This window comes from Neodiprion fabricii, chromosome 2 (genome assembly GCF_021155785.1).
Source record: "Neodiprion fabricii isolate iyNeoFabr1 chromosome 2, iyNeoFabr1.1, whole genome shotgun sequence".
Classification (NCBI taxonomy): domain Eukaryota; kingdom Metazoa; phylum Arthropoda; class Insecta; order Hymenoptera; family Diprionidae; genus Neodiprion; species Neodiprion fabricii.
This window is the reverse complement of record NC_060240.1, coordinates 2760313-2785604: the sequence shown is the minus strand read 5'-3', so window position 1 is coordinate 2785604 and position 25292 is coordinate 2760313. Positions and strand designations below refer to the sequence as shown.

General features: G+C 42.3%; 1 protein-coding gene across 2 annotated transcripts in view; it reads left to right on the top strand.

The window, feature by feature from the left end:
- Positions 1–25292, top strand: part of LOC124175753 (discoidin domain-containing receptor 2-like) — a 109163-nt gene that overhangs the window by 30074 nt on the left and 53797 nt on the right. Inside the window, exon 2 of one of the 2 annotated variants that reach the window (XM_046556247.1) lies at positions 25075–25290. In XM_046556247.1, coding sequence (XP_046412203.1) covers positions 25125–25290 — 166 coding nt within the window. In that variant the 5' untranslated portion in view covers positions 25075–25124. Of the gene's footprint in view, positions 1–25074; positions 25291–25292 lie in introns of those variants that run through there. The other variant, XM_046556248.1, reaches the window with a different exon arrangement.

The window sequence follows — 25292 nt, the reverse complement described above, 5'->3', positions numbered from 1 at the left end:
CTATACTTTTATAAATTGGCCAATCAACTCACAGTTTTAGTCGCATGGCAGTAAATTCATATTCCAGGGCCAAAGGTACGCTGTTAAAAATTTCCGTACGGGACGGTGAATACATCATACATTATTGTTTATTCGGTTTACAAATTTAATAAGTTTACTACGCAATTCAGTAAGTTTAAATTGATTTTTCCTGTTTTCTCTATAAATTTTAGTGAAATTAAAAACTTTTATCGTTGGTTTAAGACAAATGTGCAGCAATTTATATCGCTACACTGATTTTGTGAAATGGCAATCTGATTTCGTAAATTGACAAGTTCTTGTACATTGAATTTGTAGTAAATTCACAATCATTTTTACATCAAGATATCACGAGGACGAAGCTAGTAGCGTTACTGTAACGATGGCTTGTTGATGAAAAATCGTCACTTCGCAACTTTGGGGATGTCTAAAATTTAATAAACCATGATGAATAAAATTTAACGATATTTTTCAATGAAAAATCATTGATAGTCATTCTAATATTATCCAATGATGACCTTGTCACTGATGATGAACGTCACTAGCTTAAATATCGTAAGATATGAAAAAGTGTAAACGGAAAAATGATCGACGAAATGAGTCTTGTTTACGTCCCTTGGGAAGAAAACGCTTTATGCGCATCCAGTCTAGTATATAAAATTCTAGAGAGACTGAAACGTACTCCCTTCGTTTTCATATGTACGGTATCCTTTATACAAGTTCTTCGAAATCGCAACCGCAATGGAGAGAGTAGAAGAAAGTGCAATCGAGTGTTATGAACGAGTCGAGGATGCGCAGGAATTCTAGGGATTTTCACTCGGGGGGGTGAAAGAGGAATGGGGTTTACACTGAAAACCATAATTCGACATGGGTTGACGGGTTTGTTTATTCACTCGGAGCTGCTGCGGCGCGATCGTTCTTTTCTGAGAAAGGTTTTCTCCAAGTTTTCACTCACCGCATGTCTGCCTTTTCCTTCTTTTTCCCGTACACGTGTATCACAGGTGTACTTATTGCGCACGTGATGAAGAAAGTACAGGGGTTACAGGACCGCGATACCATAAAATGTACCGGACGAAAGCGACGTTTCGTGAAAACGAGAATCGGATATCGAAAGGAGAAAAAGAGAAAAAGAGAACACCTAATTAAAATCAGACCCCCTTATGTACAGAGAAATCCGAAATTCAATCCAATTCAATCGCTGATCGGCTGATGTACAAGCCCCCGGCTCTCTTCGTTCAATTATTCATTCATTCATTCATTCATTCATTCATTCATTCATTCTTTCATTTATTCGTTCAGAAATTCCGGCCGACTCGTTGGTTCGGTGCCAATTGTCGACAGTTCGATTCGCATTCAATCTGCGGAGGATATAAAACCCAGGGAATAAATAAAATACACTTCCCAATTATTATCCACCCTCCGAGCCAATTTTAGGTGGGTACATGGTATGTATGTATGCATATTGTCAATAGTCGGTAAACGAGAGAATTATGATAAGCGTACGACGCGACGGGAGAGAATTCTCGGTGAGGAAGTCGCGTGGAAGGTGGAGGTATACGGGATATAAGGAGCATAAGCGTAAGGATATTATAGGAACAGGTGTATAAAAGTAAAAAAAGGGAAAAGAGTCAAAGTTGTAAGGCGAAAGGTTGGTCGGTTCGCCCCGAGGTTCGCGGAGCTATGGCAATAAGAGATACACGGCGTGTGTTTTATTGGCCTGAGGGATAAATGGAAGCTCATTTCACGACCACTGACTCCTCCATAAAAATGATAAAGAAGGATATATCGCCGACACAACTGCAGGTGAAGAGGAATAGGAAGAGGAGGGGGGGAGGAGAAGGACGAAGAGCACGACAAGACACGGATAAGTCTGATATAGAAACCCTGTACGTATAATGTCGTCTCTTTCCATCCGTATCTTGGTTCCTCTTTTTTCACCCCTACCAGCTTCGAGCTGTATTTTTCAAAAAAATTCAAAGGACACTGTATCGAGAATCTATCTTCGAACGCTTCGTTGATCACCGTGCAGCATCGATAACTCCGTTTTCTGTTGATTACCTGAGAATTCAATTCACACGTATAAAACACAACCCCCGCAATATTCCAACGACTATCCAACGATGGAGGTAAATTCTGCAGTCGTGTCAGTAGAAAAGAATCTTCAGTGGTTTGTTCCCTGATTTTTGGCCATTTGCTTCCCCTTATTTATCCATTTTTTGTTTCTCCCTCTTCACCCCGTAAGAATTGGTATTTAAATTAGATGTTCCACAGTTTCACGGTTTAACTCTCTAAGAATTATTTTCTCTTCTTCCACACCCTTTTCGCGTTAGGTAATTGAACAACGCGCGTCGGATAACATCCGAACATCCACCCCTAAATCCCAAAGACAGAGAGAGAGAGAGAGAGAGTCAAAATAGTTCTTACCCAAGGACGCGAAGAGGAGTGAAGAAGATGATAAAAAATGGATAAAAAAAAAATGAAAATGAAAATACGTTTATGGCAGAGAAAATAGGAGAAGAAACCAACAAATTATTATAAAATAAAAGCACCTGTACCGGCGGGACAGCCCGTGGCAAACTCGTAACCGTAAAATAAATATCGGTGCGTATCTTGATACGGTGGGCGTCGGAGCTGCCGAGCTATTAACGACACGGCAGCAACCACCACATCTTCTTCGCTAAGGGTAGGTGATACGGAACCCTCGCGCCACGGGATAGGAGGGAGAAAAAGTACGAGGAAGAAAAAAAAATAAAGGGAAGGACAATCAAAACGAGACGATACTCCGATGGTCCTAAAGGTGAGCCGTCCGCCATCGTGTCCCGTAAACGTATGAATGTAAAAAAAGAAAAGAAAAGAATATATTTACCCCGAAAGCCAATCCCCTCAATCCCGAAGGAACACACGCATACATGCACGAATCAACAATTTCGTGACCTTTCCGTTTTCATTTTATTCCGAAGATCTAAGGATCTCTAAATATCTACTTTTTCGCTTAACGTTAATGATATATACTCGTATCTGTAAAAAACGTGCTTTTCAGTAGATTGTTGAAGATTTGTTTGTAATGGATTTCATATTTGGAAAGGTGAAGCTCCTTTGTACCGAAAACATATAAGGTTGTAATGTTTTTTTGATTTCTGGATCACTGCTGGAAGTGGTGAAAGTTCGAAAAGAAATTCATGGTTTGAGTCAAAAAAGCGGTAAAATCGAGCAGCGTATTTCGGGTTAACGTTTGGGTCTTATTGTTGAAGGCTTGAGAATCGGAGGATTCTCGTATCTTAGTTCGGCCTGCGACGTATCGAAATTGAAATTGTAGCTGGATAGAAATTTCACCCCTAAAAATCTATCTGGAGTATGACGAATAATCCGGAATACCGGCAGCCCAGCGTAAGCTGCAATAATTCGTCCCGCTGAATTTGGGTATATGGAAATAAAGCAGGAGACAGTAACAGAGAAAAATAAAACTCGACCGAGGGGCTAATTTCAATTTTTACCCGTCGTTGTATGTTGTACCAGAGCAAAACCCGGGGGACGAGGATAAGGACGAGGACGAGGACGAGGATAGGCTCGCCTCCGTCCGGGCGCTAAGCTAAGCTGTAATCGTCTTATCTCGTGTTAAATCTCGTCCCCGGTCTTCGCCCTCCGGCGCCGATTCCCCGAACACGTCTCAGGGCTGAAATGCCACGACTAGGAGAAGCCGGGGCCATTGTCTCGGGGCTTACCAACTACACGAATGGGCTCTAGGCAGGTTCATAGTTATAAGCCCCGGAATACGAACCGAGTCACCCACCCGGCTGAATGCTCGGTATTCCCAGATTAAAGGCACTCGCGAGCTCCGCTGTAACGCTTTCTTTGACACGAATCGCCCCCTTTCCACCCGTCTAATGCTTCTCGTCAACGAGCTGCAACGAACTGGGGCAAAGCGTCGTTTACGTCCCTCCGGGACCCAACGCTCCGTGCATCCACTTGACGAGAATTTTTTTCCTCTCGGAATAATAAGTCAAAACTTCTTCCCGGGGAAACCCGATCAATTCCAGACCAGGCCTCGACCGGAAATCCCAGTGGAAGCTCCAATTAATCCCGACTAAAAAAATTAGTGCTGGGACCTTTGGAATAATGAGTGAAAACTTCTTCCCAGGGAAACTTGATCAATTCCCGACTTAGCCCTGACCGGGAATCAGTGTGGACGTCTTACCGTGGAAGCCCCAATGAATCCCGACTAAAACCCTGGCTTCCTTGAAGTTGTCCAGAACGAATTGTAACACCGGTTCAAAACTGCATAAATTTCTAAATGGTGAATCCCATCACCTTAGTCCGTGAAATGGCGCTGTCAATTTTTTACCCTGTTAAGTCTGCGAGCGATATGAAGGAGTCGAGAGGGAAGTAAGAAAGGATAAAAGAGGACACGGGAAGCCCAATAACCAACCGCGCGCAATCGTGTTCGTAAAGTGTCGCAGACTCGTTTCGAGTGTATGGCATGCATGTTTATTGAAAAGTTTCTCGTTACTCGGGCAGCCGCGCAACCCGCGCTCCTCAAACGGATCGGGAACACGGAGTCTCTCTGCTTGTCGGAGAACATCAAACGACCGAAACGCTCGTTTTCAAGGCTCGCTTGTCTAACGATTTCGCCAGCTATACGTATAACACCCAAGAGCGAAAACAGACGAGGATAGATGTGACGGTGCAACTTGCCAATCCGTTCTCCATCCCTTTGCTTCGGAAGGACTGAACTTGCCAAAGGACGCCGTGCTTGCTTGATCAGTCGTTGGAACGCTGAAGGAGATGTCGAAATTTTGGTGCTCGGTTGGGTGGATCACGTCGGGGAGAAGTCGTACATCCAAAACCATCACCTGTTCATTTCGTGTATCTCGAGAAAAGTCCCAGATGAATTGGTCGAGTGGTTGAAACCAACTTTGACAAGGAGCTTTATAAACTTCCCCATCAGCCGGCCATGCTTTTATCGGATTTCATTCGTCAAATAAAGTTTTCTTCTCCGGTTACGTTTGTTTTCTTCTTCTTGTTTTTTTTTTTTTTTGTTTTTTTCGTATCAACTTCTTCTCCCTTCTATTTCGGATTTCTCTTTCCCTTTCTCTTTTCACTTTGATTGATACAACGCGCGCCTCGCTTGATTCAATTACAAGGTGTACGTCCGTACGAAGCTGCTGTTCGAAAGCGTCAGACTCGAATATCGACGCTGATGCCTCGAAAAATGTCAATCTCATTGTCAATTTTCGTTCCACCCTTGTAAGTAAAATTCTTCGAGACGTTTATACGGTAGAATTGAAACTTTTTCACCCCACCTCGAGACGACAGCTCTGCAGTCAGGCTTGCATAGTTTAGCTCGTCAAGAGCTTCCAATTAAGCCTGCGAGTCCCTCCGGTACTCCGGGGTATGGAACCACCTCTGGTTACCATCTTTACCCCAAAATCATGGCACGGGGTTGCTGTTCGGGCGGGCGTTGATCACCCGGGCACGATAGTCGAGTAGCGCTGGGCATGTTGGTTGTTACAACTTGGCAGAGCATGGAAGCGATGCACCAGAGGCTTGGGACTCGAGTTGGGCAGGTTCCCACCCACCGGCCGACGTTAACGCGATGCTATTATGCTATATAATACACACGTTTCTCCTCCCGCATTGGGTATAATAATGTGCCGGTAGCTGTACGAGCTCCGCACTATATGCAGTCACAAGCCTTGGTACCTCCATACATGGATGCATACGTAGACCGGCATAATTTATGGATAATAATTACAGCGGTGAAATTGCCCATCATTTAAAACCCTGGAGCTCCAGCGAGTTACCGCGGGCTGCAGGAATACATCGTCTGGCCGATTTTCATCGCCTCGTGCCTCATGAAATCAATAACATAAACCTCGTGGCAGAGGCCTTACAGGATCGCGTGGTTGGTCCCCCTGGTCTCTGACCGATCGTCACGCATCCCTCATCCCTTCTGTTTTAGTTATCGTTTCCTTGTTTCTTTGTTCCACGACTTCGGCCATATTGGTACCGCACAAATCTCTAGTTAATTGAGGTTAAGAGTCTCTCAGTCTCGTATCCATTTGAGGATTTACCACCGGTTTTATCGTACCTCGTGTTGTAAAACGGTTTCACCCATTGTCCAGATGGGGTATTTTCTCTCAGGTCTAGGTATCCCGCTTCTTCCATGTGGGTGAATTATTCAGCCACGATACCGGGACTCCTGAGTGCCGGTCCTCCTTTTCTACGCACCCGTGAATAACGGATGAAAGAGAATGTTTTCAACCCCGGGGGTGTATCGAGTCCCAGAGATCGGAACGGGCTGGGAATCGCAATTGAATTTCGTATACGAGTCGCAGTCGATCATGCAACCTGATGAACACGTCGTCTAATTACACCTGCCGCATGGATTGCTCTGTAGATTTCCGACACGCGACTCCGTCGTGCAGTTGCGGTCACGTTATGCACTTCCGTTTAGAAAAATATAAAAACTACCCCATCGATTCTCCTCCAGCTCGTAATACCCGAAATTTTGATTCCACTTGCTCGTTTATTGGTGTCTAAGTGATGTAATACCCCCACTTTTTCACTATAGTACTTACTTATGAATGATTTTTTTTTTTTTGATTGTATATCAAATTTTTTATGCATTTGTCCCAACTCTGAAAAAGTACCCTGAATTTTTTCAGACTTTTTATTCAACTGGTCAATTATTCATAAATATTCGAAGTGATTTCGAAAACGACCATTTTAAAAATTTTCAATAACACTATTTTCTTTTTCAAAGATTTTAAAATTGGGCCTATCGTGGGCCATTATTTTTTCTATTTTGTTCTACTTAGCACTTTTAATTTTTTTGATCAACTAAAACACTGTTTAAATGGTCTGAAAATTGCCGAACAATTATCAAAACTTTAAAAATTTACCGTTTGAAATTGTCTTAAGAATTAGAAAAATGATCGTTCTCAAAATCACTTTAAATATTTATAAACAATTAACCGGTCGATCGAGAAGTTTAAAAAATTCAGGGTGCTTTTTAAGAGTTGGAAGAATATCCCAAAATTTTTTAAACAAATTCAGTTGTTGGTTGGTGGATTCGCATGGAATATTTCCCCATATATTTACATACCGTTTTAAATGTATCACATACCGCGGGAAATTCGAAACCTTCCGCCGACTCGTGTGCCAGCGGTTCGACGTTTTGAAAGAAGCGCACGTTTCAACAGATTTACGATTTCCGCAACTGGGTCAATCCCGGATCGCTGCGAATACCTTCGCATCTTCTTCTTCTTCTTCTTCTTCATCTTACACAGTAGCCTTCTTTGGCCCTTTTCCGTAAGAAGAAGAAGAAAACCAGACGCGGAGCTTTTTCACCTCTGTATGTTACAGTCGTGAAACGCATGGGAAAGTTTTTTTCATTACCTACGTTAATACAGACAGTATTCCTGCTGAAATTCTCAGCTAATTAAAAAAGTTTACTTATCCACATACCTACGGTAATAAATTATTTCTTCCCTTTGTTTCAAACCTTCCTGCCATTCGATTAATCCCATCGTTGTAACGAGGAACCAAAATAGTACTCCTGCATTTGCGAGCGCATGTATTTAAAATCGCAGAAACTCGTCTACGTAACGTTCACCGGTTCGATGTAATCACTGCGGGAAGTGACGTGGAGAGAAAAAGAGAGGGAAATAAAGTACGAATCGTGCTTACGGTCTTATCCAGCCACTCTTGTCGGCAAGACACATTTTTGCAGAGCTACGTCGCCTAGAAATGATTCTGCAGAATTTTCACGGCATTGTGAAATTTGTTATTCTTATCATTAGTGTTATTTTTTCCCTTCCTTATTTTTTTTATCAACTAGTTTATCCTTTTCTTCGCAGATATGCTTATGCGCCCTAGTCGAACTACTAGACAAGTATCCTCATTCGGTAGGAAAGTTGGAGTGAATTCAAGTCAAGTCGAGTATTTTTATGCACGGTTCGGTAAAACGCGGATATGTTATATACATATATACATATATATATATATAGGTACGCATATATGCCTACATACCTATTCTTCGGAGCGTGCTTATGGGGTAGAAAAGTGTGCATGGTTAACGGTGCAGATGAATGTTTGCCAAGTGACGATGTACGCACAAGTATAGAGTCCGTATGATCATGTAGTATACACGTTGTATATATATATATATATATATATATATAATGTATACGTATGCTGAGATAGGCGGTGTTGACGGTAAAATTTTCACGTCTATAAATCGAAACGATTGATACGGAGTTTTGCAAGCATTGATGCACAGCAGGGGCGAATAGGGTAAAGTTAACAGCTTTCGACTTGTATTTGTGTTGTGCATGTACGCGTAGCTGCCGCGTGTTCACGTGTACGTTTAACGTACTGTATCGACGTATCAAGCCTTTAAACTTGAACCACCCTCCAACGCTTGCCCATCTTTTCCTCCACCGCACACAACACACACACACACGTACAATGGATCGATTCCTATCTACCTACCTACTCGCTAAAAGGAAAGAGCACCAAAGTTTGCCAATTTTTCTTTCCTTTTTTTTTGCTTTTTTTTTTTATCCTCCTTTATTTCGACGATGCCACAAGATATTCGCCAGCAGGGTTACGTGACCCTGTAACCTCAAACTTCCCTCCCCTTTCACGTGACAATATTCCACCTGGGGGAACCGCCCGTTTCCAAACCCTAGCTTTACTAACCTCCCTTGTTTATCGACATCTTGCGCTCTCTTTTTCTTCATCCCTTTAACGTGTTCCTTTCTTTCTTTTTTCAGTTTTTTCTTTTTTTTTCTTTCTCTTCGGTTCTCACGCGTACCGCAGAAGATCGAATTCTTGCGAGTATTGGAGTTGTTTGATTTTTTTTTTCTATTTTTTTTTTTTATTCATTTTTTTTTTTTCACTTCGTATTTTGAGGACACACACTCAGACCGTAAAACCTTATGCGTGCTCGAAAGAATTGATATTGAAAACTGATATTGATACATACAGCATCTGAGTGTAATATTACACAACGCATATATATGTATGTATGTATGTATGACAAAGTGGGCGGGAAACTTGGATGGCGCGAGGGGTTGAGATTAATTGTTTTTAATCACCTGCCTACTTTTCCCCAAGTATATAATAAACTTTTAACACACCATTAAACTCCAATTATCCAACGGCGTGCGACCGTCGGTGTATATAAAAAAAACAAAAAAAAAACAAAAAAAAAACACTTTTAATTACAGTGAGGTATTATTGCAACATTCTTCGGCGGGATTTTTATACGTAATGTCTGTAAACACAGGTGTGAGTGAGAGAACATGTGCAAAAGAAAAGAAAGAAAAAAAAAAAAACGACAAGAAACGGTGTTTTCTCATTTTTCGCCCTTCTCTTCTCCGGAGTATGAAAAGTAAAAGAGTTGAATAAAAAAAACCCAAACCCGTGTAAAAAATAATATTTCACCTTTATCGTAGAAACAAAACGGCGTGACGGTTCTCGGGTTACAATTGTGCAAAGCGTCAGCCGTCTCGTGCGTTTTGCTTTTCCTATTTTTTCCACCCCTCTCGGAGCGATAGCGCCTATAGTTACCTAGAATTAGTTTCAGTAGCACGCGAGTGAGGAAAACCACGTTGAACGTTTCAACGAAAAATAGGAAACCCACGAAGCAGGGATAAAGATTGAAAAAAAAAATAAAAAAATAAAAAAACATGTAGTTAGAAATTGTTTCCATAAAGAAGAGACGAGGATCGAGAAACGTTGGGTTCAGGAAATTCTTCGTACGAAATCGAAGAAGAGCTTGCAAAGCTCCGGATTCACGTCTCGCATCTTCTTATCCTTTTCATTTCCGTCTTTAAACGTGCCGTACCGCGTGTATGAAAACTGCGGCGGGAAGATTGCATTCCGGGTTTCTATTTACGCGAATCCGCTGCTGGAACTGCGAGCTTGATATCTCTTATAACTGCACGGTTGGTTGCCTGGCGGCATGTAACAGAGCCATTAAAATGCAGGGTGGATATTCACTCGCCGGTCTGTATAACCTGTCAAGTATACATGTAGCTTCGGCTGCATCGTCGTGTTGCCAAGTCACAAGCAGCGAGGATTTTCCCATTTCCCGGATTTCCCCGATCGCTAGTTTATCGTCGATATCGCGTCGCATCGAAATTTACATCCCCCACCTCCCCGATACGATATTAGCAAATATTAACACCCGAGATCGTGCGTGAAAATGACGACCGTATTTTTTTTCAAACCGACGGGAATTTTCCCTTGGCCGTAGCAATCATGAGCGCGAGATCAACCCTTTCAGTCACAGATGCCGCTGCAGTGGCACGTTCTTTTTTTTTTCTTTTTCACGATTCTTATTTATATTCCATGCAAAATCTTGAGCTGTTTTTCGATTTTCAGGTAATAAAATACTTAAACTTTGGAACGATTTGAATATTTTCGTAAATCCGTACTAGTTTACAATTGTTGTAGAGAAATGTGTGATAAAATGATGCATTTTCGTGAATGCGATTCGTTAGCGGTGAAATTTTATAACAAACGTATACTAATATTAACGCTTGGAATTCATTGGTTGACAAAGAGAGATCTCGGAATAAGAATTAGATTTACAAAATTCAATTCATAAGGGTAGTTTTCACCCTCCTTGGGGGTGCTTATTGATAGTATTGAGGGTTGCAGCTCTTCTCACCCTAAAATCGTGCCGTCTTAAAATAAACATTCGTATAAATCTCATTGAAGAACACTATCTAAAGCAATACTAATAATTCACCCCTATTTTTACCCCGTCTTAGGGGTTGTTCTCAGTTTCAATAAATTCTTGACGTCAGAATCGCATTGAGCGTCGAAAAACAGATATGTAACGTATAATTTCACTTCCGTGCCGAAAACAAAAAAAAATTAAAATGAAAAACAAGCGAATTGCTTGACTGAAAGAGTCAACCAATCGTTTTGAATATAATTTTATAAGTGTTGCTATCGTTACTACAAACTTTTTACACGAATCCTTTAGACTTAGGGACATATGTGTCCTCCCTAATATCACTTTCCGGTCCCCGCAATAGCTGCCGGATATCCAGCGGTCGAAAATAGAGAGTTGATGTTTTTTTTTTTTTTGATCCAGGCACACAGACTTTCTCGAAAACGTTGAATTTCCCGAAGGTGGAATTAGCTCCTGATCGACGGAGGGAATTTTCTACGCCACAGTGTCCTAAACGGGATTAGAGGACTTCCGGTTTTACCCGTTGTGGCTACTGGTTGACCGGTTTGGTCCGCTCGCCGAGGGACTTCACGACCCCCTCCCCCTCCCTTCTCCCCCTTTTTCCCCTTTACCTCATTCCGAGGAGTCAATTTCTATTCATTTCACCCCCGGTAGACGTCCTCCTACCGCCTACGATGATCCTTTCTTTCCGCCAATTCTACTCGTGGGGACCGCACGTTTCGACCTCGGAACCTCCCTCGAGTCGTCACCGAGTTACCCCGAATATCCTCCGTTGCGATGAGAACGGTTTCTTCGCGGTGCCGAGAAACCCGCCACTTACGCCTTTTTTTCAACTTTTTTTTTTTTTTTTTTATCATTTCCTGCAGATTATTATTGTTACATCAGCACAGTGAATAATTAAAAAATGTTGTTGAGCTTTATTTTTCTGTACTTGAAGAAAGATATTAGTATTTTTGTTCAGGTTAGAAATTCTCGTAGGAATTAGTCGCGGAGATGAATATTTGAATTCCACTTTTTTAGAACAGAACAAATCAGGCTAAACATATCCCGAAAAATAGTGACCTGGTTTTGACGTGGAACGGAGTACAACGACAATTTTTCGGGACCGGTTGATTGTTTATCGAAAATCGCGAGTTTGAAAATTTTGTCAACCCTCTCATGCAGCCGGTTCTACGGACGCAGGTGCCATGCGACTACATCCACTTATCGATAAGTCGGAGAAGCCCTTTCTCTCCCTCTCCTCTTCTCCCCTCTTCCCCCCTCGCCGTCTCTCGCCTTCGTATCTCTGTGCACGCTTCAGTTTCTAACAAACGTGATGCTGCGGGGCGGCGTTCCCGGTTTCCATAGGTTATTATTCGACGTGAGTCTGACTTATACGATTGTTCGCAGGGGGTATTGTACGCCCGGGTGTGCCACCCATAATTTCGCGTATTAGATAGCGAGTCCCGGCTCTCCGGCATCCCTTCGGGGCCTCGAGGCTCGGCTCGTGCCTTCCTACCCACTGATTCAGCAGAAAACACACGCGATGCAGTGATCGGGAAACGCTAAGAGAATGAGGAGAAGGAGAAGCTGGATGGGTTGGAATCGTCTCGGTTAAACTTCGCTTCGTGAAATCATCCCCATGTGCAGTCTCTCAAATCTCAAGTCTCTCGCTTTCTCTTTCCCTCTCTCTCTTTCTTTGTTCTCCGACTCTTTTTCTTCGCTGAATTCCATCGCGTACGTGACTCTATCAAATCTCGACTGTCGAGGGAAAACTGCCAAATATACGGGAGCGATTGAATAACAAGAACACAAACCGTACTCTGAATTGCGTAAGTGTAGGCTGATTCCGGTTCAGTGTACCCCGAATTGCATAAATGCAGGCTGATTCAGACAAAATGTACCCCGAATTGCATAAATGCAGGCTGATTCAGACAAAATGTACGCCGAATTGCATAAATGCAGGCTGAACTCCATCGGCGTACGGGAATCCATCAAACCTCGACTGACAAGCGAAAAGTGACGAATATTCACGAGCAATTGAATAACAATAATTATTATTATAACAACGTAACCATTCTAATTCCGATTTTTACATTTATTTCGGTATACGGTTGTTATTGCTTCAAATAAAATATTCACTTTCGCGAATCTGAGGCTCGGTACGTAGTGCAAATATATACTATTAACTATACTGTAGAAGCACTGCTCGTTCGAGCGCGAATTTCTACTGCACTTTCCGATACGCTACGCAGTGCAGCCTGGATTCGGAAAGCGGTGCATCGGCTGGTATACCCATGCAGGATCAATATTATAGCACCGATGCTGCTGCGACGACCGGGGCACCCAAAAATTTATGTAATATCATATGTACGTATATTGTATGTGTATACACCTGCATCGTCCGGGATCCGGAAACCCGTTCCGGCAGCTCGAGCTGCAACGTTCCGTTTTTGCACGTGGACGACGAGATATCTCTGCGATTTAATGGAACACGAGGCGAAGTCTTGGAATTTTCCAAATCGAACTCGAAACGAATTGACATTATTTACACAGCACGCCTACTCGTCGATTACATTGCGCAAAGTTGAAGAAACCCAGATTAATTTTTTCGGTTAAATCTAGTATAATATTGACAGTTAAATTGCATGTAGGGAATGTAAAAAAGGGATAACGTTGTACGTAACGAATCGTGAAGAGCCTGCACCCTTCAAAAGATGAAAAAAAAAAAGTAAGAGATAATCAAATCTGGAACAGCGCGAAACACACGTGTTTGAATAATTACTTTTTTTTAAAACATTTTTTCTTTTTTATCTCATCTCCTTTCTTTCATTACCCTTTTTTTCGGTGTTTCCCCCTTTATTAACCCGCGGCACGTGTGAATTTCATTCACATCCCTTATTCTATTCAAGTCGGATCTTTTTTTTTTTTATTTATTTTTTTTTTTTTCACGCCTATATAATATGTATTATATACTACATTACTTGCCGAAATTGGTAACGTCGTTATTTCACTCCCACGCGCCTTTCGCTTATAATTCGTCATTTTGATGTAACAACTTCGTATAGATGTACACACATCCATACATACTACACTATATCGCACACCCAGTGGGAAATACATATTTGTACGTATCTACATTCATTCGCTACAATTGGAATTCCCGCTGAGATCTGAATTTCAGAGATAACCAGACCGCGTGACGCGAGCGTTATGTACTCGTCTAAATTAATTTATTCATTTTTCGTTTTTTTCTTTTTGTTATTCATCTATCTCCCTCTTTCACTCGCTGTTTTCACTGTGTTTGGCACGACAGTATCACGTAAAAATTCAACAACGCATGCTCCAGGCCTCTGTCTCTCTCTCTCTCTCTTTCTTTCTCTCGCTACAGAGATAATAGGACGATTCCCGCGTTGAAAAAACATTGCTGTTTATTCATATGTTTGTCCGTTCAATTGCTTGTTTATTTATATTTTTATTCTTCATCTTCATCAATTTATTTCGAACAAACACCCTGCAGACTTTACACATTATGCTACACATTACCTCTATAATAACTGATTAAAAAGCGTTAAAAAAAAAAACGACGATTTATTTACAGTGATGTTAGGATGAAGTAATAATAGGTATATGTATAACCGAGTCCACGCTCGGCTTGATAGAATTTACCACAATATTCGCATGGTCCCGGAAATTTTTATAGCAATCTCAAGAGTTTACCAAATATATAATAACAATAACAATAATAATAATAATAATGATAATAATAATTATTATTATTATAATAAGGCAAAAATCGAAATGGCATCTCCTTGCGCAGGGATCAGAATATAAAAATTACTGCAGAAGGTCGAAGAAAACCGGGAATCCTTAGAAAATAAAGGGCAGCGGCGGGATGAGGGGCGGAGGGGGGGGGGGGGGGGGTTGGAAGAACAGAGGGGATGGCGGGGATAAGGGTAAGGTAAAATATGCAGAACCCTTCCTCGTAGGCATCGATTGTATCCTTTGCAAGAAGGGTCTTCCTTCGTATACCATACACAAGGAGAGGAATTTGCTCGTAGCGATCTTTCCAGGACCTCGCGTATCCTCTCTTGAGGGAACACGTGTAGAGTCGCACAGCTACACATTACGCATGTATAGGTATTTGTGTGTGTGGGTGTATGATGGTGTGTAGGTGTATACCCTCTGTACGTACACAACCAGCTACAACGGATCCAAGCGAGAGAGGGAAAGAGAGAGAACGGCCCGCGTAAAAGCATAAAGGCATTCCGGCCAACAAAGCACGCAATTATTTCATTCCCAAGGAAAATGTTTACGATATTAAAACTGTCACCGCTCCCAGCTCGTGTAGAATTGCTTGTGTATAGTTGGGTTGTATATACATGTGTATATAATGTATATTCCCGATCCCCCGGATCCTAATTTCACCGCCCACTTCCGCCTCTCTTCCCCTCACCTCATTACCTCCCCTAGGTTTTCTTTCGACCGATTATTTATCGCCGTATTAGCCGCCTCGACGATCGTTCGCAATTGGGTCAACGAGATTTGCGAATCAAGTGCATGAAGAGCTGGGATCAAGTCGGTGAAGGGGGAAATTGTAAGACGATGATATGATAAATGAGGAATTTATTTATGATCTCGTAAAATTTTTAACGACATGTTTACACAGACACGTGGAATAATATTGTTTATATTATATCTTAGCGAATTTTCATTTACCTGAGATACCTAATAAATTCAAGGAATGTGATCGATACTGGCTTGAGAATTTTACGCGATGTCTGTGTATACTTGAATTTTTGGACCAACGAAAAATAATGTCAACAGCTTTGGTGTCGGGAAACGGAGGGGAAATCCTAAAGCAAATCGATACTCGGCCAATTCGCATGTTTTTCGGGGTAACAAAGGTTGCGTCGAGTTTTGTTTTTTTTTTCTTTTTTTTTTTCATCAGAACTGTTACATGGACAATTTCACACAGGCTAAATCCGTCTGTATTGATGCGATGCAGGGATAGATTTACTGGAATGTACTTGCATTTGTGCAACTTGGGATACATTTCATTGGTTTATATTTGTCACATTGTTTACGATTGGTCGATTCTTCAATATATACATGAATAATTGAGGACCACGAGGAAAATTCTTCGATCTGTGAAATGTATCCTGAATTACAAAAATTCGGGATCATTCATGTTGAATGTGCCTTGAATTATGTAAATGGAGGCTAATTTAGCCTATATGTACTCCGAATTGCATAAATGCGGGCGGATTTAGACAAAATGTACCTCAAATTGCATAATTTCAGGCTGATTCAGGCTAAATGTACTCTGAATTGCATAAATACAGGCTGATTCAGACAAACTTTACACCGGATTGCATAAACGCAGGCTGATTCAGTAAAATGTACCCTGAGTTTCATAAATATAGGTAGATTCAAACCAACGCTAAATTGCTCGTTCACGTAATATTTCCTGCACGGAATAATCCAGTATCACGTTGATACGTAAGAATTATGTCCGCACGTGGCAAATAATGGTTATACAAACAACACAGGGGAACGTTAAATCTGTTTCATGTGAATGAAAGTGGAGGAGAGCCTAAGGAAAAAGAGGGTTGTCGCCGTATTCATTTGACGATAAGCAAACGGCGAGGCATCGTCGTCGTGAGTTGTGACAGAGCGAGGGCGGAGATAGCCGCGGAATAAAAGAGAGAAAGAGAGAGAGAGAGAGAGAGCGATTGAATGAGAGGAGGGAGGAGGAGAGAAAGAAGGTTCATACGATTGTCCCTAATCGCGAACACGAGGTATAGCAAGTTTCCGCAATCAAGATTACACCTCATCTCTTCTTCTCTTCGGCAAATTTTTTTCGATTTCCGTAAAAGGTAATTCGTTTGCGATTTTTCCTATCCCTGTGTATAATACACGTTATATGTGTATGTATGTACATATGTATATATATATATATATACACACACCTGTATATGCATTATGTCGAAAGGTGAAAAGAGAGCCGGGTGAGTGTAAATTTTATCGTAAGAAAAGCGCTGTATACGTATATATGTGATTTCGCCGTGGGCGGGGGGGGGGGCCGGGGGCGGGGGGGGGCCCTCTGGGTTGGGGAAAGAGAATCGCGAGGGGGCGAGAAAGTAAGAAAGCACTCGACTGGCTCGAGCGGCGCTACGCTCCGACCATTCTGCCGATTTAATAACGTAAATTGTACTCCGGGCATTAGCAGTTCCGTCACGAATTTTTCTAAAGCACACTATTGAGTGTTCGCGTTCATGCCGGGAATACAGAGCTTCTTGAGGGGGGGGGGGGGTTGAAACCACCCGACGTGCCCCCTTCGGCCCTTCGACGATATTCGTATCCCGTTCACCTGCCAGTTTTGCCTCTCGGTTTGACCGTGCAGCGAGAGGAATCTGTCGACGCGTTGGTTTTTCTTTTTCTTTTTCTTTCTTTCTTTCAATTTTTTTTTTTTTTTTTTTTCTTTTTGTCTCAATACTTTTCCTTTCTCTTCTTATTTCCCTTCTTTCCCCCCGAGGAACGTTGCCTTTTTGTCTTTCAATGGAATCCACCGGCCGCTGTTATAGAACGAGGGAGAAACAACGCACCGCAATGTGGGAAAACGGGGATCGGAATTTGCGGGGGTTTCTATGGGTCACCCCGCGATCCCAACGGCGATAGAAACTAAGTCGAGAACTTACTTTAGGCTCAACGTTTCTTCGAGACCATTTGAGGAGGACCCTGGAACCCGCCCATTAACCCCGTATAAACGAACGATGCGAAAAGCGGGAAGTAGGAGTTTAACAAGTTTTTATTCGGACCCTAGTATCTCTCTCTCTCTCTCTCTCTCTCTCTCTCTCTCTCTCTCTCTCTCGCTCTGAAGGAGAGTTTTGGATTCGCGAAAACCAAATGACGTGGAATAATCATGCCACTCATATACCTATAGGTATATACATAGAAATCCGCTGGAGCGAAAAATGTAAAAATTGTCGGAAGAACCTTCGATTTTTTAACTCCGAAGAGACGAAACTCCGGAGTGCAAAACGCGTATTCTGGACAGGTATAGGAAATTTCGCAGAATCGTATTACCTCAAAGTGGCGGACATCAACTTTCGCCTCCGGTATATTTGCATGTGAGTAATGACCGTCTTGCGACGTGTCTAAAGTACTGCAGTAGTCACGGGTGTCAGGAATGGTGCTGCAAAAAAACTTGGGCGAGATCCCGGATCATCGTTGGATAAATCGTATGTTGTGTAACAAGGGGGAAAACTCGGTATTTTTGGGCCGAGCGTAAGCTTGCAATATGATTCGTAGGTGAGCCGAAGACCAATGTTGAAAATACGCGACCCGAAAAGTCCGTTGCCTCCTTGTTGCGCACGATTTTTTATATAACAAGAGTATGTTACACGTTTTTTCATCAAGCACGAAACTGAGGTTAGGGTCGCGTAATCTCAGATTTTTTTTCACTACAGCGCATGCGCAGAGTGCGGAAAAGACCACTTTCAACTCCTAGGACTTAAAAGTGGTCTTTTCCGCACTCCGCGCATGCGCATTCGCAGACTCACTCGACCGTCATAGAGAATGTTACTTTTTGCGCGGAAAACGTGCTCGCGTTGTGTGACAGTACATTTTGACCTGTACTTTTTATCACGAGAGACAAGAAATGGCGAAGAATTTTGCGATTTTGAGGCAAGACTGGTGAAAAAATGTTTTTTTAGTGTGTAAGCGTTAGTGAAAACCTCTATAATTATAAGAAATCTGAAGATTTTGGGGTGCGAAAAAACTGAGACATGTAGATAACAAGAATCGTTGTTAGTGTGATAAAAAATAGTGTACCTATCTAAAAATAATGAATAATTGTGGAAAAAAAATATTTTCACTTTGCAATTGACGAACGATAAATCTTCCTTATCACGTGATACTTGTAAGAAAAATGGGAGGAAGATCTTGACGCAAAAATGTGGGAATCATTTTGGTGAAACATTTTCAGCCGATCCCCTTCGGCTGGGGGCGGAAAAGCGGCGTGTATTATGTTGTAGGATTTAGTGTTTCCCGTCTATTTCCAATGTCGGATGGTTTTTTCTCCCCCCTCAATTTTTCGGACGGCGTAGATTCGCTCCGCTTTACCCGCACCTTGACAAATTGGTATTTTTCGCCCGCTAGTCCGTGCAAATGTTCGGGAATCACGTGTCATAGCGTAATTCCCATATCCCGAAACTGAAATGGCTCGTTCGATCGCTTATTTCGTGCCCTCTAATATTACAGGGTTCTCAAAGTGTTTCAGTTTATCCCTGCAAACCCCCGTTTCCGCTGTTACGAATTTTCACGACGTATTACATATACAGGTATAAAAGACTCTCGCGAGGCTGATTAATGTCCCGGTAATTCGCCGAGCTCAACTTGAATAAAATACGCGTTAAGCTGATGAATTATCGCGCGACTCTCGTCTCATCCCGTTTCCGCCTTTCATTTTTCGCCACCTAAATTCGTTATGTAACGCCATAATCGCCCAAGATCCGAAAGTGGACATTTTCCGCTTCGTAAATTCGCAAATCATGCGACATGCGGTTTTTCTTCTTGAAAGAACAAGCGGCTTTAGACTGGCCATCAGCCAGCCCTCCAACTTCCCGTTCTCACACCGCAGGTTCCAAGTTCATAGAGAAAAAAAAAGAATAATATCCAATTCGAATTTCGAACTACAAATTCAGATTCGTGATTAACGATTTTAAAGCCTTTGGATTTTTTCTTATTTTTAACCACTATAATGGACACACCGTTACAAATTTTGGAAGTTTGATTTTGGATTCGTTATCGGTGATCCAAAAAACCTCCGCCTACCAATTTCTACAAAAATCGAAATATTTTTAGATCTCTTTCCATCGTATTGGTTCGCTATTTTCGATTTCACAATCTGACTTCAGATTCGCGATTAGTGAGCCAAAAAACTTCACGGTACCAATTCTCATTCAAATCCATTCATCCATCCGTAAGATATCGTCATTTTTATTCAATTTTTTGGAATTTTATTATTTAAATACTTAAATTAGTACCAAACCAGGCAAAACCAAAATCTAACCAGTTCTAAGTTCGGAAAAGCCGCGTCGATTGAGACCAAAATTATTGAATTTTGGTAACTCGTCCTCGAGATATCGTCGGACAAATAAATTGATAACGTAAATCTGCGCGCACAGACGTCCATTTAAAAATGATTGGTCGTGGTTCTCTAAACTTCAAAACATGGAGATCCAGTAAAAGCTCAACTTTTCATTTTCGGTATGATTACAACACCTTATTTTTCTCTACGAAAATAGAGAAACGGGAAGTTCGAAGCAAGGGCCTCAATAAAAGAGGAAAAACGAGGTAAAACTGGCAACGACCTCGCGCATTTCTCAGCTGATTGTCAGACGGTTTGCTTCTGCGGCCGGCATGCGTGGACGGAAAACGCATCCGCGATTCGTGCTGAATGGAGATTAACTCGGAGCCCCGCAACAGTGGGACATCTATAACGCAGGGTCGAATCATTTATGCAGCGGTTGCAGAGCCGGCGAGCAATCGAGTCCGTTGAATTCTGTTAATTGCGCTGCAGCCGATTGGCGGAAATCCAACGTGTTTTGGGTCCGTTTGTCCGCAGCGGATCGTGCCGGTTGAATGCCGATCATTAACACGTTTCGGATTATCTTGTATTCTATAATTCAATGGTACAGCCTGCAGCAGGATTTTCGGAAAAAATATCCACCGACGGGACGCGACTACGCACAGCTCGAATAAGGCTTAGTGCCTACGAACTGTGGCGATAATCAACCGTTAATTGCAACTCCGGTAATTCCGTTCGAACGGTGGCCGCAAAGCCGGCTGCAAATGCATTATTAAACGCGATTAGAGAGGGCGAGGAACGAGAAGAGAGAAAGAGAAAGAGAGAGAGAGAGAGAGAGAGAGAGAGATAGTTTTCGAGAAAGGCTTTTCAGCCTCGCAATTTGTCATGCGAACGCATTACACTGTGAAAAGAATTTATTTACTGTTAAAAAACGTATATTTGGATATGGCGAAACAAATGTTTTGGTATTGTCATCAAAGGAACCCGTAGAATCCTTATGGAAATTGGCTCTCGGTCGAATTGGATGAATTTTCAGTAGGATTCTACGGGGTCCTTATAGTTGAGTCAAATAATGATCGATAGGAGTTTGTTAATAGTTAACCAGTCACATTTGGTTGAATTAAAATTTGATAACAATAACGAAACATTTATTACGCCATATCGAAATGTACGCTTGTTAACAGTAAATAAACTCTTTTCTCAGTGTGCAAGCCACGCCACGTGTCAGTAAAATGCGTGTTAATTTTAGCCACTCGTCAAAGCGTGTCTCGCGGAAAATTCATTTTTCAGTATGTTTTTTAAAACTCGTAATGTACATTATAACGGTGTAAACTTGCCGTTTCGGACCCTCGTATAAACGATGTTGAAATTTGTGAATTTTCCCTCGAATTTAACGTTCAGGTAATGGAATTAGTCGGTCAGGGAGAGTCGGAAAGTTGTGAGAGGGAGGGAGGGGGAAAAACGAAAAACAAAATTGAATGTTAAATCAGTTTCATTCGATTCTAGATCCGAGCAGTGCAGGTGATAAATTAACCCGAGAATCGTGTTGCGAAGCTCTACAAACTCGAGCCAAATTAAAAGGTCGCATATCACAAAGGGGCAAATCTATTCTGCGGTAGCAGCAGCAGCAGCAGCAGCAGCCAAGGAAAGGATGGAAAAAGATGGGTGTAGAAAAAGAGAGATAAAGAGAGAGAGAGAGAGACTGCAAGGTAATTTTCTTTTTATAGGTAGCAGAATGAGAAACCGCTCGCTCATTTAGATTAGACGAGATTCTCGATGGCACCGTAGAGGCGTCTTTGCGAAGTTATTTCATCGCAATTCTTCGTCTGGGAAAACATTGTTAGTAATTTAATTAAGATCTGGGAAGAAGGAGAAGACGAATGAGAAGGAGAGAAGCTGGCGGTGTAGGTTATAGCTGGAGCTATATCGAACTACCCAACTACCATCCGAACCTGGGTATACATGCCTTTCCCAACGTTGCGGGGGAAATTGTTTGCAGGAAATAAACTTTTCTTATTCGAGAGCTAGCTGCAAAAGATGTAATGCAAACAAGCAACGCCGCGCCCCGAGACGCTCAGAAATATCTCCTTCCGTTTTCTTCGCTCGGTTACTCGTCGCTCAAGAAATGCTGTCCTCGCTTTTTCCCTCGGTGGTGATTATTAATTCAAAAATAGAAGAGAATTAAGATCAAGAAGACAAACACGCCGCTTCAATTTTCCTCTACATTTCCGCACTCTCTGTATTTTACCTTATAATTAAGTCGAACAGCTTTGTTGTCGACTAATCTTTAAACGCATTCAAGATTTTGTCGTCAAATTTATCGGGGTTAAACGTTAACACTAATTGTTTTCGCGCAGTTATTTTGACAAGAACTTCCTGAAATTAGAACCAAGAAAATGTAATATGAGGTGAGGGAAAACGTTGTGCAAATGAGTCGATTTACTTTAACGGGACGTAAGATGACGGTGAGGAGAAGTATCTGGTGGAAAGTTGATGAAAGATAATACGAAGGAGAAGAGAAAATGGGAGAGAGAGTAAAAAAACACAGTGTAATGATAATATTCGTTCGGATTCTCGGCCATTGTCGACCGTTCGTTTTATTCCTTGGTAGACAATAGGTCGTAGGAAAATCAGCGGAAGAAACATTCCTTTCACATTTCAGCCAAAGTTTAACCCCCGCCCTCCTCTTCCACCTTCCACCTTCCATCCAGTCTACAGTAATCAACGCACCTCATCCCGACCTTCGTCATCGTCTTGGGCGTTTTTTTATCTTCTTCTTCTTCTTCTATTAGTGCTTCAGCCTCGGGAGCAAAAGCGGGATGACAAATGTCAAAGGTGCAGATTTGTTAGAGTATTTTTCATCGGAAATAAAAACGGCGTGAATAGAGGAACGGGAAAGTAAGTGAAAAGGAAGGAGAGACAGAGTGGGGAAAACAACTTTTGATTGCTATAAAAGGCGGACTTGACAGGCACTCCGAAATTCAGAGCGAAATTAAAACTTGGAGTAAGCTTCAGGATTATAACGCTTCGGGGGAGGGTGAAAATTATCCATTAGACGAGCGAGGAATCAAGCTGGAGAAAATCTCGCAGCGTCTCTTTGGACTTCGCAGAATCCTTATGGAAATTGGCTCCCGGTTGAATTGGCTGGATTTCCAGTATGTAGTATAGTACATATCCTCCCGATTCAAAAAGTTCTCATGTACACGCAGACACGTGAAAAACAGGACAAGTCGATTGTTGCAAGAATCGGAGGGTCTCGTTCTTCATGAGAAATCCGAGGTTGCACCTCCTTCCGGTAAACCAGCGAGTTCGTGGATGGAATCAACGCTTTGAGAATCGACCGAGCAGTTTTTTGAGTGATTTGTTTGATTTCGCGTCCCCTTGCAGCTTTATAATTTACAAAAATCACCAAGTCCATAGATATCAAAAAAATGTGGACACCTTTCTTCCGAAGCCTATATCTTGAAAACTACTGACTTTTGGGAATTGTGACCATGAGAACTTTTGATCGGGAGAACATGTACTATAATATACTGAAAATCCGGCCAATTTAACCGGCAGCCAGTATCCATAAGCATTCTGCGGGATCCTTTGAAAGCGACCATTGAACCACTTACCCTACAGACACTTTGGCTTCCAAAATCCATACAATTCGATCGGGAACCAATTTCTATAAGGATTCTACGCGTGAAATTCCGTCGATCAGCGGCTGTGAAACCCCGTTTGGACCGAAGCAACAAGCTCTTGCAGTACAATTTCTTGAGGTTGGACCTGGGATTTTGTGCTCAGTGTTGCGGTCTGGATCCCCGAGTCTGTATTCAAGGTCGGTGAAGATCACACGCTGGAAACTAATTTCCCAAATGGTGATTAAAACGCGATACCTTCGAAGCCGTTTCGCCACCCGGTATAAACATTAATATTCATCGAGTACTCAGACTAGGTACAAACTTCTCGCAGTCAAGACTTTAACAATAAATTGCTGTGCACTCCTTTGTCTGCGGAAAATCCGCCAGCGCCAATCGACTTTCTTGCCCTGGGATTAATCAGTGCAGAATAATTGTAATGTACATCCGGTGTTTAGTCTCAGTCGGTTGATTAACACTTTGAATTTTCAACGTCGAGGGAGAAATTGTGACTACATTATTGGAATTAGATCCGTTTCTTGAAGAGGGGCTTCTACTTTACTGGGCCCAAAAATTTACGTTCCATTCTTTATCAATTTTTTATGGAAAAAATATGAAATATAGAATGTTGATATCTCGCATGCTTGCTAAGAAATTTGACAGGCACGTGTACAACAAATAACTTCATTAGTTGAACCAGAATGAAGAAGAAATGTTGAAAAGTAAAAAATATCTTATAAAGACCCCTTAGTAAGCATACCAAATATCAACATTCCATATTTAATATCTTACGCATAACGTATTGATAAAAAGAGGAAGACATTTCGAAACCTCCCTTAATGAAATGAGACTGGTCGGCTTATAATATCTTGGCAGTTCACGAATGAGCTTGCGAATTTAACCCTTCGATTGAACACTCATCTGTAGCAGGTACAACATCGAAATAGATGAGTTTATAATGATTTAAAATTTGTAGGGACGAAACGATTAATAATAGTACAAAAAAGCATTTCCTCTTCCATTGGACTGGTGAAAATTGTCCGACCCTTGTTTAATGGAAGGGTTAAATTCCTACTGAATTGCCAGGACCGTTCCCAAGATTCGTGGTCCCGTAACGTAGGTTTGTAGGGTAAGGAATGTATATTCGTGAAAAAATGTCTCCTCTCAAGTGAGGGGCGAGTCGTCGGCAGGGTCGCTAACGATCCGCCAACCCACACAGTGGAAACGGGCAAAGGACATGATGAACCTACTCTCCGAGTCGTCTTCGTCGTCGTCGTCGTCCCGTCGCGTCGCGTTGTAAATTGTGTTTCTGGTACAGAGACGGGCCTGCCATGAGGATCTTTGAGGACAAACAGAGAGACAGACACCCAGACAGAGAGGACGAAGAGGAGGGTGGAAGACTCGAGTGTGTTTTGTTGTAGGGCTCGTTTGCTTTGCACGGGCCATCGAACGCGCAGAAAAGCTACTGCCGGGTGACGACGTTGGAAGAGATAGTGAGTGACAAAGAGAGAGATGTGAAGGCGCGAGGTTGCGAGGGTGTGAGGGTGTGATAGTACGATTGTGCTTGCGTCGTTATCCAGGCATCAATCGCCTCCGCAACAACGATTCCTCCACTAAACTGACCGACACTGTGTTTCCTCTGGTTCCAGGTGAAGAGGAGTTACAGTCGGAGTCATGTTGGAGCCCAGATCCGAGGCGGATGGTCGCCTCTGCCTACGATGAGGACCTTCGAGGCCTGGGGGTAATGGCTGAATCTCAGCTTGGCGGCAAGATGAGACTTGCACCTGAGCTTCGCGACGTCCTGATCCTGATTCTAGGCCTCCTCTTTATCGGGCGGGTCCCTGAATCCCTGGCCCTGGACCTCGGT